The sequence below is a fragment of the Nerophis ophidion genome, linkage group LG01, assembly GCF_033978795.1.
Source record: "Nerophis ophidion isolate RoL-2023_Sa linkage group LG01, RoL_Noph_v1.0, whole genome shotgun sequence".
NCBI classification, from domain to species: Eukaryota; Metazoa; Chordata; class Actinopteri; order Syngnathiformes; family Syngnathidae; genus Nerophis; species Nerophis ophidion.
Window position 1 is genome coordinate 24143929 of NC_084611.1, and position 14037 is coordinate 24157965.

Sequence of the window (14037 nt, forward strand, 5' to 3'; positions counted from 1 at the left end):
AAATTGGCGTGTTGGGTAATCAAAAATAAAAACAGAATACAATGATTTGCAAATCCTTTTCAACTTATATTCATTTCAATAGACTGCAAAGACAAGATGCAGAGGCATGATCTTTAATCTAGAATTAACATTTAGCAACTCACAGGCGATGCAAAAGCTAACCGGCTCAGTATGTCAGTAGCTGCATTAGCCAGTTACCTCTCTGTGATCACAGCGCGGCTAAAAGTAAATGATAAATGGGTTGTACTTGTAAAGCGCTTTTCTAACTTTAAGGTACTCAAAGCGCTTTAACACTATTTCCACATTCACACGCTGATGGAGGGAGCTGTCATGCTAGGCGCTAACCAGGACCCATCAAAATCAAAAGTAGTTCCTTGGCATTAGCGCTTATAATAACAATGTCGCTAAAACTTGGTATATGATTGTCAGGTTCAAACACTGACGACATCTATTAAACAGGACAAGAAGTAAAGAATCAAACAGAGACATAATTCAATGTGGTTCAATGAGGAGAAACATATACATGTGTACACTTCTACAGTGTCATTACTCTCTACGAAAAGATTGCACGCCTCCTCCCTTTATTTGGACCTTCCGTGACCACATGGCAACAGCTGCTTCCAAAGGGACGGGGTCGTAAAAGAGTTAAAAAAAAAAAGAGGTCATAAAAGAGTTCAAAAAAAGGTTTGTAAAAGAGTTCAAAAAGAGGTTGTCTGGAACTTGGGCTGATACTGCTTTCTCTCCACTTTGTAGTTCTTGGGTAAAAACAATATCTTTCTGTTGATTACAATACATGAATGAAACAGAAACACCTTCATGTTGCTTCCCCCCCTTACACAGTGGAGTTTTGCAAGCCTTCTTCTTGGAAGGTTCAAAGACAGCTTTTGTCTTCTTGCCAGGAACTTATTTCAACACAAACTATTGTGATAATTTAGATAGAATTATTCTGACTATGATTCAAGAATACAAGAAAGTATATGATACAATGATAAAGTGCGTGTGATAAAATTATAAAAAAGGCTTCCAGAAAGCTATCAAAACTATGAAAGGGGAAATAGGGCCCTTAGTGATTGAAAGTGTATTTTGGGATCTTTTAGATACTACTTCCCTTGTAACCGCTGGCTGGCAGTGGATGAGGATGACGGCCAGATAGCAAGAGAGCTGGTTCCTGTGGATGAGGCCTTCATGAAGAAAGATGAGGATGAGGATGGAGGCGGCGGTGCCACTTTGGGGCTGGAACAGAAATGTAACACATTTGAAATGCTGCTTCATGTTGTTGTTGCGGGAAAAGATCAAAGGGAGCCATGTTCAATTATTTATTCAAGTAGCAAGCAGGTTGTATAGTAGCACTAAAAAAGCTTACATTTGTGTTTCAGCCATGTCCACTACGTATACCATTAAAGTAAAGACCGGAGACAAAAAGTATGCGGGAACTGACGCTAATGTCTATGCCGTATTATTTGGAGAAAATGATGACACAGGTAAGAAAAAGCCTGAGCTTCCTTCAATTTTGTATGAAGTTCCTATTCATTTCAGTTTGATGTTGACCACACAGGAACCATCAACCTGAAGGCCTGTAAGAGCTATAAGAACAAGTTCGAACAAGGGATGATCAATGAGTTCACTGTGGAGGCTGTGGATTTGGGCGAGCTGGAAAAGCTTAGAGTTGGTCACGACAACTCAGGTGGGGAGATTAAAAAAAAGTGTGCATTGAAGATGTGACTTTTGTGAACAAGTCGAGTCTTTTGAACGGCAACACCCGATTCGCAGTTGTGAGCCATTTGTTTTTTTATATGAAAATTGCTCAGTCTGCCCTAATATTCGGACTCGAACGACAATGACAAAAAAGAAGAAGAAAAAAAACACACAACTTAAGACATAATCAAAGGAAACATATCAAGACTTAATTGCATTTACAATTTACAGACAGGGAAATACAAGTTTACATTCACATTTAATGTGTTCACTGTCGAAAATTTTTATTTTTATTTTTTTCATACATATTGAAGTTTTTTTTTTTCTGTTTCTTTTATTTGTGTAGTTAAAATGTTGCAGTGTTGAAAATGTTTCAGTAAAGTTGTTCTCATGCTGTAGCGCAGTGGTTCTCAAATGGGGGTACGCGTACACCTGGGGGTACTTGAAGGTATGCCAAGGGGTACATGATTTTTTTTTTTTTAATATTCTAAAGATAGCAACAATTCAAAAATCCTTTTTATTGAACAAAATATGAATGTAAGTTCATAAACTGTGAAAAGAAATGCAACAATGCAATTTTCAGTGTTGACAGCTAGATTTTTTGTGGATATGTTCCATAAATATTGTTTATGTTTAAAATATTCTTTTTTTGTGAAAAAATGTTTAGAATTAAGTTCATGAATCCAGATGGATCTCTATTACAATCCCCAAAGAGGGCACTTTAAGTTGATGATTAGATAGATAGATAGATAGTACTTTATTTATTCCGTCAGGAGAGTTACTTCAGGAAAATTACAATTTTCAGCACAATCCCATTCAAAATCAGACAAACATTACAGGGAGACAGAACAGGATCGCTGACGGGTCTGCCGGCTTCCAGCGCCCCTTACAAAAAAGATTACATACAGGTAAACAAGGGGGGTGGGGGGTGGGGAAGAAAAAAAATAGAAGATTAAAATAAAATTAAAAAATCGGTCTTAGCCTAGGCCCTGGAGTGGGGGTGCAGGCCAAGGGGAAAAAACAAAAAAAAACAAAAAAAAAAAACAGCTCATAGCCATAGTACACATCTCTCTTCCATGTGTGTAAGAGGGGAAAAATCAAACATCAAAGAACACAGAGGACATTAAAGACATTAAAGCAGCAGATACAACCAGACACTTCTACATACAGCTATGAATAAAAAGTAAAATAAACATATCCACTGTGGTGGCCTCTGTGGTGTTCCACGCCATCGTCTGCTGGGGTGGAGGGAGCATGGCCAGAGACAGAAGCAGACCCAACAAGGCAACCAAGACAGCCGACTCCACTCTCGGCCAGTGTCCAGTCCGATTACTTCTATGTGTAGAAATCTTTATTAATAATTGAATCAGTTGTTTATTTTTCAACAAGTTTTTAGTTACTTTTATATCTTTTTTTCCAAATAGTTCAAGGAAGACCACTAAAAATGAGCAATATTTTGCACTGTTATACAATTTAATAAATCAGAAACTGATGACATATTGCTGTATTTTACTTCTTTATCTCTTTTTTTTCCTCCAAAAATGCTTTGCTCTGATTAGGGGGTACTTGAATAAAAAAAAAATTCACTGAAAAAAGGTTGAGAACCACTGCTGTAGCGTGTGGGCTTTTTTATTGTGCTTACAAAGGTTTCTTTAGCTCAGGAAAAATTTTAAATAATGATTTTTCTGAGTTGAGTTTAGTTTGAGTTTATTTCGTACATGTATGCATACAACATGATACATCACAATTTCCAGTTTCTCTACTCAACATGTTCGAAAAGGAGTAGGAAGAAGCAGAGCTTATTTATTCCTACCCCTTTTCCTTTACATAGCCGTTGCTAAAACTTTTGTTCACTTCCTGTTCTCAATTTATTCACAATATACTCCATAAGTATCCATCCGTCCATCCATCCATTTTGTACTGCTTATTCCCTCCGGGCTGGTGGGGGGCGCTGGAGCCCATCTCAGCTACAATCGGGCGGAAGGCGGTGTACACCCTGGACAAGTCATCACTTCATCACACGGTCAACACAGATAGACAACATTCACACTCACATTCACACACTATGGCCAATTTTAGTGTTGCCAATCAACCCAACGTAATAACAATAAAAATAAATAAATAAATAATACTTAATGAAGAAAGTGATATTTTTTATATGGTAAGATGAGTAAGATTATCTTGAAAATACTGTCAAAGCACAGTGATATGGAATGCTTACAATGAAAACACAAGCGAAATAAAATTAATATGGCACACTGTAAAAAAAATTTAAAAAAAAGGAAATTAATTTTACAGTGATAAAAACCTGGCACAAGGATTTTTCTATTAAAAAAACGTGTACTGTTTTTCAATTTAACACTACTTTGGTTTGAAAACATTGTACATTTTACAATAAAACTCTGGCGACTGAGCTGCCAGTTTTTTACCCTAAAATCTACAGATTTTTTTTTTTTTAACAATATATACATTTGAATTATTTTGATCCAAATCATTACTTATAACTGCTACCAGAGATTGTTCATACATTAACTATCGAAAAAGAAAATTAATGAGCCAGTCTGCAAGATCCGGCTGCCTTAAAAGACCCATAGATCCCCTATCTGTTGTTTGTCTTGAAAAGTAAGCAGGATAACAAAAAGTGTGTATTTTTTTCTAACAGGGGGCTCACCTGGTTGGTTCTTGGACTGGGTTGAAATCGACGCCCCCTCACAGGGTCTGAGGCTACGCTTCCCTTGTGGGCGCTGGTTGGACAGAGGCGAGGATGACGGCGCCATTGTGAGGGATCTTTATCCCGCTGAGTTACAGACTGAGCTGTACACGCCATGTGAGTCCTCATCAGGAAAGTGTTAATGAGATCATGAAGTGACATTAGCAGTGTTGCCGGTACTTAGTTTAGGGGAATGGTCCTTGACGCTGCTCGATACCAGTGTTAAATGGAGACTTGAATTTTTACTCTCACCACTACAGTGGTGCAATTTGCAGTTCTAAGGACTTGTTTACACTAAGACGGATAAGGTTATCCAGGATAAATCCCACCTAACCTTATGCCTGTCCACTATAGATGCGCGGTTTGCGGTCTCATCCGCGGAGTCCGCGGATAAACCGCGGGTCGGTCGGGTGACATGACGAAAAAATAGATTTTAAATAGATTCGGGCGGGTTGCGGTTGAACCATTTGGAAATATATGATATACATGGTTCAGAGATCGGTAACTTTTACCGTTCTAAGAGCTATTTTTGACCCGTGTCACAAAGTGAAGAAGACACTAGTTGACGTAAACATTCTCAAGTATGTCTGCCGCCAGTCACCCAATTAATAAGTATTAGGGCGTGCTACGAAGTCTTTGCCTTTGACGCCTTCTACAACATGTTCAATTTACTTGACTATATTATACACCCCACTAACAGCAAACCCCGCCACCCCGTGCGGCGGTAAGGTGGACGGGGTTGGGGCCCCGGGGGTGTAAAGTATATTCAATAATTGTCATGGGTGCAAAGGATTCTGGGTATTTGTTGTGTTGCGTTTATGTTGTGTTACTGTGAGGATGCTCTCCCAAAATGTGTTTGTCATTCTTGTTTGGTGTGGCTTCACAGCGTGGCGCATATTAGTAAGAGTGTTAAAATTGTTTATATCACAACCATTAGTGTACTCTGTATCACCCAGTATGCCCTTCAATCTTGTACGTGTATCTGCGGAAGCTGCATACAACATGTTGCTGGATTGGCAAACGGTTCGTACATGTTGTTGAAGATGTCAAAGGCAATGGCTTCACAGCACACCCTTATTCCCGTTATCTGAATGTGCACCATCGGATATTCGCGAGAACGTTGGCGGCTCCCATTACCTTCTTTACTTTGCGACATGGGTCATACTAGCTCTTTTAGTGGTAAAGGTTGCCAACTCCGGATATATAACAACGGGCGGGCGGTTGCGGTTCTGATTAAATTTTGGTTCGGGTGCATGGCGGGTGGATGACGACTTTAGTGATGCGGTTGCGGATGATATTATTGCCTATCCGTGCATCTCTACTGTCCACACACAACAATGCCACCGTTTAAGACCTCCTGCCCCACTCCGTCCGCCGGCGCAACGCGACCTAGTACGCATGCGCGGAAAATGCGCACGTCATAGTCACCTCCAGTGTAGCTTTGTGTGCAAGTTCTTAAATGTTACTTATCTGAACAACATAGAGTGTTGTGGTATTTCAATTACTTGGAATCCAGTGTGCTGTGGGGCCCTATTGTAGTGAATCACACCTGAGACATGAGACATCATAAATGAATACGATTCTTATTAGACACAAACAATGTGATAAAGAACATTTTACATCAATCAAACTAGAGATCTCGACATCTGGTCAGGACACTCCTCACTTTTTTGGCTTCACCTTCATTGTCCATTTGTTTTTAGTGACTTTATAGACTCTGGACCTCCAAGTTGAGTCCGCGACATACATGGCGGACAATAACTGATATAGTCTGCTTTGCCGGTTCAAATGCATTCGCTGTTCTCTGTAGTCTTCCCTCGACGGCCAGGTAATACTGTCACAACTTGAACAGGACTCTGGACACAGATGCAGGAGTTTGAAAACAAAGATTTATTTCAAACAAGGGAAAGGGTCCAAAAAGGGAGAATCTTAAAGGCCTACTGAAACCCACTACTACAGACCACACAGGCTGATAGTTTATATATCAATGATGAAATATTAACATTGCAACACATGCCAATACGGCCGGTTTAGTTTACTAAATTATAATTTTGAATTTCCCACTGAGTTTTTTGTTGAAAACGTCGCGAAATGACGCGTATGATGACGCGTGTTTGTGACGTTATTGGTTGGAGGGGACATACTAGCTCAGCATCACTTACGGCTAAAAGTCGTCTCTTTTCATCGCAGAATTACACAGTAATCTGTGTTGCTGAATCTTTTGAAATTTGTTCAATTAATAATGGAGACTATAAAGAACAATGCTGTTGGTGGAAAGCGGTGGATTGCAGCTGTCTTTAGCACCAAGACACAGCCGGTGTTTCTTTGTTTGTTGTGAAGCGTTAACACAGAGCGGTCAAGCGAACCTGTTTGTCTACGACAACCAGTGTGTTTTTTGATGGGAAAATTGTGATATATATCTTACCGGAGACATCAGTGGATTATGAGTCCTCCTGAAGTAGCTGTTTAAAAGGCAGCTGTGAGCTTAGCTCCTCGGCTTCTCTCTGAGACACTGGCGGGTTCACCGCAGCCATCCGACTTTGAGGTATGTCTTTACAATCTCACTAGAACACTATTAAAACAATAAGCAGATAAGGGATTTTCCAGAATTATCCTGGTAAATGTGTCTAATAACATCTGAAACGCTCACACTGCCGCCGACCGGAGCCGTCGCTTTTTATTTTATTATTTTATTTTTTTTCTAGTCCTTCATTATCAATATTCTCATCCACGAATCTTTCATCCTCGCTCAATTTAATGGGAAAATTGTCGCTTTCTCTGTCCGAATTGCTCTTACTGCTGGTGGTGTTGATTATAATAATGTGAGGATGTGAGGAGCCCTCACACCGGTGACGTCATGCGCACATACTTCCGGTAAAGGCAAGGCTTTTTTATTAGCGACCAAAAGTTGCAAACTTTATCGTCGATGTTCTCTACTAAATCCTTTCGGCAAAAATATGGCAATATCGCAAAATGATCAAGTATGACACATAGAATGGACCTGCTATCCCTGTTTGAATAAGAACATCTCATTTCAGTAGGCCTTTAACAGGCTATCAAAAGCCAAGCTTACCTCAACTAAAAACTAACTAAATCTCAATGAACTCACAACGCTCCAGCTGCGGAGGGAAAAAGGCTGCAAAGAGAACAATATGCAAAATATGACAAAAAGGCGCTCCAAGGGAGGCAATGCTAAACACCTACTCTTACCTGACAAAAAGGGTACAAAAAGCGTGGCAATGGCTGTGAACATGGATCGCTGGAGGTTTGCACAAAAGGTACGAAAACAGTCTGGCACAGGACAGAAGGAAGACGAGCAATTTATACACATGAGGGTGGGTGACAGTTGGACACAATCAGGCAATCAGGAAAGACGTCAGACCAGAGGAACAGGAGGAAGGGCAAGTTATCTGAAACAAGAGGGAGAGTCCGTATTTCAAAATAAAACAGGAAATGACAAAACATGAAACCAGATGAAACCCAGACCAGATTTCACCCAGGTGTGACAAATACAAAGCACACGCTACCTTTTTTTGTATCACATCCACGGAACCCGCATTCTCGTTGACTCTCGACAAATGAATGAAGTTTTCGGTAAGAAGAATCACAGCCGACCTGGACCTTCGAAAGTTCTCTGGCCGTCTGAGAAGTGTTGTATCCCAAATAGCTGCAATCGCTTTCTCTTAAGGTATTCATGTGTGATTTCCACAAGCGTCTGTACAGACGAAAGGAGAAACACGGGCATGTCTGGATGACTCGCCTTCATATTCCCAGTGGTTATCTCCAAGTTACGAAACCGCTTTATTACGAAGGTGGCCGTCGCGTGTTCTTTCGGGTGTCACTTCCTGTAAACGATTGATGAGTCCATACAAAGCTAAGAGCCGGCGATTCAAGAAATACACGGCGCACTTACCCGTTTAAAAAACTGTCCGAGGAGGCGGAACTTAAACGCTGGTTTTGTGTTGCTGAAACGGTGCTTAGGCTAAATAATTATTCATTTAAGGGGTTATTCGGCTCAGTGTAGACATAGCCATAGCCAAATAAGGTTATCCGGGGTAAAACCTACCTAACCTTATCCGTGTCCACACACAACAATGCCACTGTTTAGACCCCCTTGCCCCTCCGTCCGCCACATGGTATGCATGCTCGAAAAAAAAGTGTGCGTCATAGTCACCTCTGACCTAAAAGTGTATTCTTTCACTGTGTTTCAATGTAGACTAATGCCTGCTTGCCTCGCCATCAGCAGCTGTTAGACTAATGTAGTGAATCACACCTGAGCCATCATACATAAATCATATCTTTAATGGATGTGTGAAAGTAAACAATTTGATAAAGAACATTTTACAACAACCAACAACAGGACACTGTGCTTGTAGGCTGAAATTGGCGGTCATACTTGACGCCCGCAACCACTCCACGGCTTCACAATAGTTATGGAGTACAAAACTAGACGCTCGACATACATTGCGGACAATTAGTAGTAATAGTCTGCTTTTCCAGTCCAAATACATTCGCTATTTTTCGGGAGCCCGCATTGTCGTTGTCTCTCCCTCGACAAATGAACAAAGTTTTTCACTAAGTAGAATCACAGCTGACCTGGACCTTTGAAAGTTCTCTTGCCGCTTCTCCGACACAACACACTCGTTGACAGACATATCCCACCAGGCCGGCATTCTTCCAGGGCTTATCCAAAACCGTCGCTCAACATTGCTATGTTGCTGTCTGAGGTGTGTTTTATCCCAAATAGCTGCAATCGCCCGTTTCCTTCTCTTAAGGCAGACCTATACAAATTAAGGCCCAAGGGCCACATGCGGCCCGTAAAGCTTTTCAATCTGGCCTGCCTGACATTCCCAAACAATTGTTTTAGATGTTTAAGATGTAAAGTGTAGCTGCCATTATGATGTGTGGTGATGTTTTCTAATGACCGTAAGTCTTCAACTATACTAAGTCTTTCAATGGTTTGAATCTGCTCTTTTGCATGATGTACCAGTTAATATGGTAATCTAATTAGTTACTATAGTAATTTAATTAGTTACTGTGGTCATGTAATTAGTTACTATGGTAATCTACGTCACAAAAGCTCAGACGAGGCACCAAGCAGTGTGGGCGGAAAGCGTTTCCACGGACAACGGAAGGAGATTTTCACAACAAAGTTCTAAATCTTAGTGATATATTAGATAAATCAGATTGTAGGTGTGTTTATTTTGTACCCTTCGCGTTCATATTTCACTCTTTGTTGCATTTTTGTTGCGTTTCACCTGATTGTAAACTATGTCGATCGAAAGGGGGTATGACATTCATATTTTGTCAATATTCAGTGTTTTATCGTTCATAGAAAAAAATAAAATTCCATTACATTTTTTAAGGCGGTCCGTCATAAAGTTTTTAGCATTCAATCAGAAATTATTGTAACGACCGGGTCGCAGCGTGGTGCGGATTTCGTTCTGCCAGGAATGCAGACAGGCTTCGGACACAGCGTGCAATTAGGAAAAATTATTTATTAAGAAATAAATCAGACAGAACAAAGAAAAACGTGCTCATAGCACTTAAGGTAAACAACTAAAAGAGCTAGCATGGGAGCTACAAAATAAAGAGCAAACAATTATTGTGAGGTGTGAGTGTTCCTAAAAACAAATATCCGGGCCCCAGACAATTTTTTTTTGTTTTAATAATTGCCCAGGCCTGTCTGAAGGTATTGATGTGTGATTTCCAAAAGCGCCTGTACATGTTCAAGAAGGAGAAACACGGGCATGTCTGGATGACTCGCTTCCATCTTTCTAGTGGTTGCCGCCGAGTTACCAAATGGGTTGTTATGAAGCTGGCTGTGGCACGTTCTTTCTGATGTCGCTTCCTGTGTGGGACGCGGTCTTTCTGGCAACACTTCTTCTCCGAACTTAGTTTGTCAACAATCAATGAGTCCATACAAAGCTAAGACAAATACACGGCGCACTTACCCGAGTAAAAAATTGTCAGAGGAGGGTGCCTTAAACAATGGTTTAGTGTGGCTGAAACGAGGCTTAAGCTAAAAAATAATTATTCATTTAAGGGGTTATCCGGCTTAGTGTAGACATAGCCTTAGTATTGATAAGGTGTACTGCTCCTATCCATCTACCCACCTATCAGTCATCATTACCTTAACGCAGTATATTGGGAAAATAATGTTTTTAAAATGATCAGAATAACATGCTACCATACTGAGAGTTGAGAGCTCTCATGAGCATTATTATCTTTAAAAAGACAGACTAGACTGTCGCTTTTAAATTTGAACTCTTTAGATCAGGCGTGTCAAACGTAAGGCCCCGATTAATTGATTTTACCCTTTAAAATAGTTTTTAATCATATTTATTTTTGTATTTTTTTATATTGGTTTTATATTTATTTATTTTTTGGTTTTATTCAGTCATTGGTGGAGCATAATATTGTTTTTTTAATATTGTTTTTAACATGGCTGTGCAGCACTTTGGAAACGTTCTTGTTGTTTAAATGTGTTATATAATCAATCAATCAATGTTTACTTATATAGCCCTAAATCACTAGTGTCTCAAAGGGCTGCACAAACCACTACCACATCCTCGGTAGGCCCACATAAGGGCAAGGAAAACTCACACCCAGTGGGACGTCAGTGACAATGATGACCCAGTGGGACGTCGGTGACAATGATGACTATGAGAACCTTGGAGAGGACGAAAGCAATGGATATAAATAAAGTGGATTGGATTGGATTGTATTGGATTGGATTGTAAACAGGTTTTATCCAACCCACAGGATGAGTTTGATAAGTATAAAAATGAGCCAACATTTTTGAATGAAAGAAACTGCTGTTCTCAATGTGTCCACTAGATGTCACAATAGCAATTATTTAGTAATAATGTAGATTACGCTACTAATGGGAAAAAAAATAAACCACGTTAATAGGAAAATGATCAAACTACATAAATAACATCCTGTAATTAGATTTTTGTATTTTTTTTGTATTGATAGATTGAGAATTAACACCAATGAGTTGACTGATGAACATTACCACATCATTAATTCAGAAAGTATAAATAACGACAAATAAAGACAGAATGCTATTAGCCGCAACATGTAAGTTTAAAAAAAACAACAACAACATTATGTTTTGTACATTTTCAGAATGTGCTTGTTCTATTTCTAAACAAAGAAAACAATCTGAAGTTGTCTTTATTTTCAAGTTATCGTGCCGTGATTTCACAAGTCCGGTCCACTTGGGAGTAGATTTTTCTCCATGTGGCCACCCATCTAAGATGAGTTTGACATCCCTGCTTCAGATTGTGCAGCTGAGTGAATACGCTTCAATGTATATGTTTATACATTGTTTCTCCATTTCACTTTGGCCTTTCAGTTGTGCCCTACGAGTTGAAGATCTGCACCAGCGATGTTTTCGGCGCAGGAACAGATGCGGATGTGTTTATCGTTTTGTATGGCCGCAAAGGCGTGTGCACGCTGCAGAAACACCTGTGTGTCAACAAGAGGGAGAGGCGACTGTTCTTTGAGAGGGGAGCTGAAGACATGTTCATAGTGGAGGTAGCGTAAAACTGTGCAACATATGAATGCAGGGGCGCAACTACCTCCTTTTTAAGGGGTATGCAAACACATCATACAGGTACCCTCCACACCCCATCCAGGTCTCTTTTTCCTTAATCATTCAATAATCGTTTCCATGCACTTATTTAGTCTGACTTCTCAAACAATGATATTGCTCAAAATAAGCATCCTCGTATCGCACATGCGCCAGTCTCAATCTGGAGGCAGATCCCAATCAATCAAAACATAGAAACAACTCGAATGAAGAGAATAGTGCGTATTTGCTTCACAAATTAAAATGACAAAAATGTTTAAAAAGCATCGATGGGAGAGAACAACAGAATGCCGGCTTCATTCAGACAAAAGAACTATAATGAGTGCGATGGAAGCGAAGCATACAGTTGTGGTCAAAAGTTTACATACACTTGAAAAGAACATAATGTCATGGCTGTCTTGAGTTTACAATAATTTCTCCAACTCTTATTCTTTTGTGATAGAGTGATTGGAGCACATAATTGTTGGTCACAAAAAACATTCATGAAGTTTGGTTCTTTTGTAAATGTATTATGGGTCTGAGCTAGTGTGCGAGGTGGAGAAGTTCCGGCTAGATATAGTCGGACTCACTTCGACGAACAGCAAGGAGTCTGGAACCAGTTCTCTCGAGAGGGGCTGGACTCTCTTCCACTCTGGCAATGCCAGCAGTGAGAGGTGATGGGCTGGGGTGGAAATTCTTCTTGCCCCCCGGCTCAAAGCCTCCACATTGGAGTTCAACCCAGTAGACGAGAGGGTAGTTTCCCTCCACACTGTTGTTTGCGCTTATGCCCCAAACAGCATCTCAGATTACCCACCCTTCTTGGATGCACTCGAGGGAGTACTGGAGATTGCTCCCCCGGGTGATTCCCTCGTTCTACTGGGGGACTTCAACGCTCATATTGGCAACTACAGTAAAACCTGGAGAGGTGTGATTGGGAAGAATGGCCGCCCGGATCTGAACCCAAGTGGTGTTTTGTTATTGGACTTTTGTGCTCGTCACAGTTTGTCCATAACAAACACCATGTTCAAACATAAGGGTGTCCATATGTGCACTTGGCACCAGTACACCCTAGGCCGCAGTTGCATGATCGACTTTGTAGTTGTGTCATCGGATTTGCGGCCTCATGACTTGGATACTAGGGTGAAGAAAGGGGTGGAGCTTTGTACCGATTATCACCTAATGGTGAGTTGGCTGCGATGGTTGTGGGGGAAGCCGGACAAACCTGGCGTGCCCAAACGCATTATGAGGGTTTGCTGGGAACGCCTAGCAGAGTCTCCTGTCAGAGAGAGTTTCAATTCCCGCCTCCGGAAGAACTTTGAACATGTCACAAAGAAGGCACTGGACATTTAGTCCAAGTGGACGATGTTCCATACTTCTATTGTCGAGGTGGCCGATTGGAGTTGTAGCCGCAAGGTGGTTGATGGCTGTTGTAGCGGTCATCCTAAAACCCGCTGGTGGACACCAGCGGTGAGGGATGCAGTCAAGCTAAAGAAAGAGTCCTATCGAGCCCTTTTGGCTCATAGGACTCTGGAGAGAGCAGACAGGTATCGACAGGCCAAGCGGTGTGCAGCTTCAGCGGTTGTGGAGGCAAAAACTCTGACATGAGAGGAGTTCGGGGACGCCATGGAAAACGACTTCCAGACGGCTTCGAAGTGATTCTGGACCACCAATAGCCGCCTCAAGAAGGGGAAACAGTACAATGTCAACACCCTGTATGGTGGGGATGGTGTTCTGCGGATGTTGTGGATCCGTGGAGGGAATACTTCGAGACCTCCTCAATCCTACCAAAACGTCTTCCTATGAGGAAGCAGTTCCTGGAGAATCTGTGGTGGGCTCTCCCATTTCTGGGGCTAAGGTTGCCGAGGTAGTTAAAAAGCTCCTCGGTGGCAAGGCCCCGGGGGTGAATGAGATCTGCCAAGAGTTCCTAAAGCTCTGGATGCTGTGGAGCTGTCTTGGTTGACAAGACTCTGCAGCATCGCGTGGACATCTGGGGCGGTACCTCTGGATTGGCAGACCGGGGTGGTGGTTCCTCTCTTTATAGTCATTCGCATTG

At 41.2% G+C, this 14037-nt stretch overlaps 1 protein-coding gene and 1 long non-coding RNA gene across 2 annotated transcripts in view; one reads left to right on the plus strand and one right to left on the minus strand.

The window, feature by feature from the left end:
* Nucleotides 1–14037, plus strand: part of loxhd1b (lipoxygenase homology PLAT domains 1b) — a 78328-nt gene that overhangs the window by 38811 nt on the left and 25480 nt on the right. The window contains 5 exon segments of the mRNA XM_061899202.1: nucleotides 1098–1246; nucleotides 1377–1481; nucleotides 1556–1684; nucleotides 4358–4522; nucleotides 11769–11950. Of these exon segments, the coding sequence (XP_061755186.1) occupies nucleotides 1098–1246; nucleotides 1377–1481; nucleotides 1556–1684; nucleotides 4358–4522; nucleotides 11769–11950 (730 nt within the window).
* LOC133566968 (uncharacterized) lies at nucleotides 6031–7753 on the minus strand. The gene is made up of 3 exons (XR_009809442.1): nucleotides 7616–7753; nucleotides 7479–7541; nucleotides 6031–6261 (listed from the first exon to the last, which is right to left on the minus strand). It is a non-coding gene; the product is annotated as an uncharacterized LOC133566968 (long non-coding RNA).